General features: G+C 42.0%; 1 protein-coding gene across 1 annotated transcript; it reads left to right on the top strand.

The window, feature by feature from the left end:
- The first annotated feature begins 1,898 nt into the window (after positions 1-1,898).
- slc5a11 (solute carrier family 5 member 11) lies at positions 1,899-6,556 on the top strand. Its single transcript, XM_078797165.1, is given in 14 exon segments — positions 1,899-2,006; positions 3,288-3,392; positions 3,479-3,538; positions 3,949-4,053; positions 4,130-4,235; positions 4,348-4,428; positions 4,503-4,708; positions 4,815-4,950; positions 5,038-5,145; positions 5,208-5,358; positions 5,432-5,600; positions 5,680-5,895; positions 5,971-6,155; positions 6,196-6,556. Coding segments are annotated over 14 exon segments (1,896 nt in total). The 5' UTR covers positions 1,899-1,937; the 3' UTR covers positions 6,395-6,556.
- The last annotated feature ends 348 nt before the right edge of the window (positions 6,557-6,904 follow it).

Raw genomic sequence — 6,904 nt, 5'->3', positions numbered from 1 at the left:
TCATTTATATATCAATAATTGGAATGTTATTCAAATCTAATTGATATAGGGTTGTTATATTTTTTTCAAGCACATAACAGTAGCGTCCTCATTGCATAGTGTGTATTTGTTAAGCAGCCCACCACACTGAATGTAATAGAAGTCAACTCATATCTTCTGCCCTGATCTCTCATCGAGGGTTTGACTTGAAATGTGGAGACGTTATTCTGAAGCGATAGATAGCACTTTCTATGTTTTTTTTTAGACGCTCTGACAATTCAGTGTTTCATAAATGGAACATGACAGCGTGCAATCCAACACGGATATGGTCTGTTTGCACTGCACCAAATGAAAACCCTTAGGAGCGTGTGTATATGTATGTACATATATATATGTATTAGCACTTTTAAGAACCAAATATTTATCTTACTGTTTATCTCATGAGAGCTGGGTTTCCAAGACAGTGAATTTTAATATAGCATCTGCAATAATGTACATAAATAGCTCATTATTATGCCAATGCTTCATAGAACAACAAAGTAGTAGTTATTATAAAAATGATAATAGTAATATGTGCAGCTAATGAACGCTTTGTTTTTTTCCCACTTTACATGTCACTGTGCATAAGGCCAGACTGAATTAGCTAAAAATATACCACAATAGGGACGCTATAATATTGGCTTTTGATGGATTGAATTTGATATAAAATCAGAATGGAATAAAAAGGACAGCGTAAATCATTTTAGGAATAATAATTAATGTTAATACGATCATGCACACTTGCTACGGTGCAACGGAAAGGTTATTAAATTGTAAAATCACAAGAGAAATGACGTCATAATGTTTTGAGAAGCATAATGTTATCGTTTGAACTCAAACGAATACCCTGCACCTTTGTCTCCCTCTAGTGGCAGACTATATGTATGCACGTCTTTTATTCTCCATATTGCCGACATCAAAATACATTTAAACGCTCCGCTGCTCTTCTGGTATGGATTTGACCCCAGCTCACTCCTCCTGTCGCTTTAATGATCTTTGTTTGCTTGTAACAAAGGAAGCTAACATGCTAAATAGTTGACAAAAGCCGCGTCACGTTATGAGTTTTCTGGAAGAGCTATAAAAGCAGAGGTGTCCAAAGTGCGACCCAACAGATAATATAGTAATAGCTTTATTTTGAAATATATACATCATGTTTTTAAGTTGCACTTTATTGTTGTATAGTCATTCTTTTTTTTGTAATTATTGATTTTTTTATTCAGTGTGTCTGTAATACTCCATGGAATGCTTGTTGTTTTTGGATGATCTGATGATAATACTTGATGTTTATGGTCTAAAATATGTAACATCTGCATTTTGTGTTGTGTATTTAACAATGCTGCCAAATATAACTTCACATCAAATCTCTTGTTTGCATTTCTATGAATAATCATATATCTGGAAAAGTGTCTGCAAACACCTTACGGATGGGGGGGGGGGGGCAATAAATCTCTTACATTTTAACCAAGGCTCCATGTAGACATGTGGAAAAGTGGAGTTTGACCTTGTGGCCGGTGGAAGTCATCATCGGGTAATTGTTGGACATGCTTTATTCGGATACTTTAAGACCGTGACAACCGACAAAGAGGTGAGTTTATTTTCTGCTGGATTATTATGAGAAGTGTTGTTTTTACTGCTAATCAATGCTATTAGTACTAGCCACACACTTATTTCTAATAAACTCCTGTCCTATACTTTGTAGATGGCATTTGACCCTGCAGTGACCCACCTAGGGACCACCATGTCTACAACAGCGTCTCCATCTGGAGGAGGAAGTACTACCTTTGTAGCTGTGGACATCGTGGTACTGGCGCTCTACTTTGTACTGGTGCTGGCTGTGGGCTTTTGGGTAAGTACTTAGTGTTTTATTCCAGGTTTATTGTCAAAGTGAAATGGGCTGTTTGTTATGATTCTACCAGTCCATGTGGAGGACGAAGCGGAGCACGGTGGATGGCTACTTCCTGGCAGGGAAGAACATGTCATGGTGGCCGGTGAGTCTCTGAACTTGACTGTAAACACCTCCATTGGTGTCCTGATACTGTGGTTGCAGTGCAGGTATTTGCCTTGTATGAGCTGCGTTGCTGTTGTTGTTGTGGGGTCTTTTGTGACCTCTTGGATGTGTTGTCGCTGTGCTCTTGGTTGGAAACTCCTGGGAAGGTTCATCATTCTTCCTTTTTTTTTTACCATTTGTGGATAATGGCTCTCACTGTGGTGTGCTGGAGTCCCACAGCTTTAGAACATTTTAACAGGGAGGGCAATATGTGTGTGTGTGTATATATATATATATGTGTGTGTATATATATGTGTATGTGTGTATATGTGTATATATGTGTATATATATGTGTATGTGTATATATATGTGTATGTGTGTATATGTGTATATATATGTGTATGTGTGTATATGCGTATATATATGTGTATGTGTGTATATATGTATATATATATATGTGTATGTGTGTATATATGTGTGTATATATGTATGTGTATATATATGTGTGTATATATATGTATGTGTATATGTGTGTATATATATGTATGTGTATATATATGTGTGTAGAAATATGTATGTGTATATATATGTGTATATGTGTGTATATATATGTATGTGTATATATACTATGTGTATATGTGTGTATATATATGTATGTGTATATATATGTGTATATATGTATATATGTGTATATATGTGTATGTATATATATGTATGTATATATATGTATGTATATATATGTATGTATATATATGTATGTATATATATGTATATATGTATATATATGTATGTGTATATATGTATATATATGTATGTGTATATATGTATATATATGTATATATGTATATGTATGTGTGTGTGTGTGTGTGTGTGTGTGTGTAATTATCTTCCTCCCTTATAATAAAAAGTAAAAATAAAAAATAATAAAAAATAATAAAAATAATAAAAAGTCTCATTTACAAACTGCATTTTTTTTACATGTTAAAAATAAAAAAAATATTTTAAAAAAGGAATCAGAAGGGTTAGTACAGGTACTGTGTATTTTCCTAGTATTATTACATTTATAAATAATGTGGGCATATATCACTCCTTTAGCTGTGGCTTAGGTCCTGCCTTCCTGGCCTGTCAATCATTTTCATTGATAGGTTGTGATGCCAGTGGAGTTTTTTTTTAGCGTGCAGAGACACAGCAGCTTGAGAAAAGTCTAATAATTATTTAAATATTTGATTAGAGTTTTAGTTGTCAATGCCGCATTTAAATCCAGTGTCTGTTATCCATGCAGGTGGGGGCCTCGTTGTTCGCCAGTAACATCGGCAGCGGACACTTGATTGGCCTGGCCGGCTCAGGAGCTGCGGCGGGAATCGGGGCGATCGCGTATGAGTGGAATGTACGATAGGTGAAGTCAGTTACCAGAGAGAAAGATGTCGATGTGTGTGCTGATGAACCTGTTTAACCTCCACGTCTCCATGGCAGGGAATGTTTATGGTGCTGCTGCTGGGGTGGATCTTCCTGCCCATTTACCTGGCATCTGGGGTAAAGCCATGCTACACATACCTTTATTCATTCATTCATTTTTACCACTCACGAGGGTGCTGGAGCCTATCCCAGCTGTCCTTGAGCGAGAGGCGGGGTACACCCTGGACTGGTCGCCAGCCAATCACAGGGCACATATAGACAAACAACCATTCACACTCACATTCATACCTATGGACAATTTGGAGTCGCCAATTAACCTAGCATGTTTTTGGAATGTGGGAGGAAACCGGAGTACCCGGAGAAAACCCACGCATGCACGGGGAGAACACGCAAACTCCACACAAAGATGGCCGAGGGTGGAATTTGAACTTAGCTGTGAGGTCTGCGTGCTAACCACTCGAACGCCGTGCATCCACATACCTTTATTATTATTATTTGTAAACATTTTGTGGTCTATGTTCTTCCAGGTGACAACCATGCCGGAGTATTTGCAGAGACGATTCGGCGGGAGAAGAACGCAGTTGTTTATAGCGGTTTTGTCCTTGTTTATTTACATTTTCACCAAGATATCGGTATGTTGGATTGTTTTTATCTTTTCTACTTGAGTCTTTTAAGTGTTTTTGAACTAAATTATGTCTGTGATGTCAGGTGGACATGTATGCTGGGGCTTTGTTTATTCAGCTGTCTCTGCAGTGGAACATCTACCTGGCTGTGGTGCTCCTCCTGTCCGTCACTGCTCTCTACACTGTAGCAGGTCAGCCTCTTTCACGTCTATCATATTGCCATTATGATTATTATATCAGGCTCATACTGGTGGATGGTGGTGATGTACTTTGGAGTTGAATTGAAGGTGTGATGATGCTCAGGTGGTCTGGCTACGGTCATCTACACCGACGCCGCTCAGACCGCCATCATGCTAGCAGGAGCGTTGATCCTCTCGGCTTTTAGTAAGTGGACCCTTCACATGAGGACGCCGCACGTTAGAACAGTTTTTGTTGACACTTCTTATTTTTCCATGGAGGTTTTGTCGAGGTGGGAGGCTGGAACGCTCTGATGGAGGGTTACCACCACGCCATCCCCTCAGTCCGCGTGGCCAACTCCACGTGCGGCATCCCTCGAGAGGACGCCTTCCATATATTCAGAGACCCCGTGAACTCTGACCTCCCATGGCCCGGTGTTATCGTGGGAATGTCTATTCCGTCCATGTGGTACTGGTGCTCCGATCAGGTGAGTTTTGGAAATAAAAATGGAGCTTGAAAGGGTGGCGTCCCACAGGGATTTATACCAGATCCCTTTATTTTTTTTCTTCCTTAATTGCTCCACTGTGATTCAGGTGATTGTGCAGCGCTCCTTAGCAGCCAGGACACTGACTCATGCAAAAGGCGGCTCGCTACTGGCTGCCTACCTCAAGATCTGGCCTTTCTTTGCTATCATGTTGCCTGGAATGATCAGCAGGATACTTTATACAGGTGGGAAATGCTCATATTTATTCCTAATATTTCCTCAGTTTTTGGTGTAGTATTATTTCGGAGTACTACAAAGTGTGTTATTTCCAGATGATGTAGCGTGTGCAGTTCCAGAGTTGTGTAAGCAGATCTGCGGTAACCCAGTAGGATGCACAGACACCGCCTACGCTCGACTGGTCATGGAGTTGCTCCCCGCAGGTTAGTTCTACTTCCTGTCTGACCTTTAACATCAGACTAAAACCTCCCTCTACGTCCCTCAGGCCTGCGAGGGCTGATGATGGCAGTGATCATCGCCGCGCTCGTCTCATCGCTCACCTCCGTCTTTAACAGCGCTAGCACCATTTTCACCATGGATCTGTGGAAGACCTTCCGATCCGCCGCGTCAGAGTGGGAGCTCATGATCGTGGGCAGGTATACGATGATCATGGAGGCTCGTCAAACCTAAATACTGTGGAATCCAAACAGTTTTTTTATTCCGCTGGAGGGTGTTTGTGTTGGTGCTGGTGGTGGCGTCCATTTTGTGGATTCCCGTCATTCAAGCCAGTCAGGGTGGTCAGCTCTTCATCTACATTCAGTCCATCAGCACCTACCTGCAGCCCCCCGTCTCCATCATCTTCCTTCTGGGCTGCTTTTGGAGGAGGACCAATGAGAAGGTGTGTATGTACCCTGTAATGACCTGACCAAGAAATCCAAAAATCTTACTGGTGTTCCCCCCCCCAACCACACCGCCAGGGTGCATTCTGGGGCCTGGTTGTGGGTCTGACAGTGGGCTGCATCCGTATGCTGCTGGACTTCATCTACCCGACCCCGCTGTGCTACGAGGAGGACGACAGGCCGGCCGTGATCAAATATGTGCATTACCTCTACTTCTCCATGTTGCTGTCCGTCATCACGCTGGTTGTGGTGGTGGGAGTCAGTCTGGCCACGGAGGAACCCACAGCAGAGCAGGTAAGACCGCTTGCAGGTGCAGTCATGTGATGTTATGTACTATTAGGGCTGGAGGTCATGGGATTGTTTTTTCAGATTAATAATCTGACTTGGTTCACACGATTCGCCCGCGTGGAGCCCAAAGATCTAAACTTGGAGGTCACGGCTCAGACGGTTGCTGTTCCAAGAAGCCAAGATGAGAGCAGTAAGAGAGAAGGTCCTTTTTTCTTCTTCTTCTATGTATCCATCTCTTCTACCTCTCCATGCTGACTTCTTCTACGGCATCCATCCTGTAGATTCAACACGGTCCAGTCTGAGAAGTCAATCCAGGCTGGTGTCAGCCCTCTACTGGCTGTGTGGCATGGAGAGAAGAATGAAGGAAGGGCAGAAGAGTCCCGAGATGCCGGCAGAACCCGAATGTAACAAACTGGAAGAAAATCCACATCTGCGGCAGATTGTCAACGCCAACCTGATCATCTGTCTCTCTGTGGCTGCTTTTTTCATTGGCTACTGGGCCTGACCTGACTAGACTTCCTCAGGGACACAAGGAACCTACAAGGTTGTGTACATTTTTCACCCAATCATGTTCTCTGATCTAAAGGACAGACATACTTCCTCCTTGCTATGTATTACATGTTAAATACACTTTTTCAATACTTGTGAGCACAACATTATTGTTAATAGAATGGTGTGTCAAATCTGACAATCTTCTTCTCTTAAAACAGTTGTCTTTATTATTAAATGTCTGCTCAACTGCAGAGGGTACCAGGCATCAATTAGGCCTACGATGGGAGTTTCTTGGTCCAATTTTTTAATATACGCGTGTATGTGTGCACGTGGTTATGCGTGTGTGTGCACGTGTGCTTGTATGTGCACGTGTGTGTATGTGCACGTGCGCATACACACACCTGCACGCGTGCATGCGCGTGTGTATATGTGCACGTGTGTGTGTGCGCGCATGTGTGTATATGTGTGTGTGTGTGTGTGTGTGCGCGCGCATATGTGTATATGTGCACGTGTGTGTATGCGC

The sequence above is a fragment of the Doryrhamphus excisus genome, linkage group LG16 (assembly GCF_037039965.1).
Source record: "Doryrhamphus excisus strain RoL-2023G ecotype Guam linkage group LG16, RoL_Dexc_Guam_v1.1, whole genome shotgun sequence".
Lineage (NCBI taxonomy): Eukaryota > Metazoa > Chordata > Actinopteri > Syngnathiformes > Syngnathidae > Doryrhamphus > Doryrhamphus excisus.
This window is presented reverse-complemented; position numbering and strand designations above follow the sequence as displayed.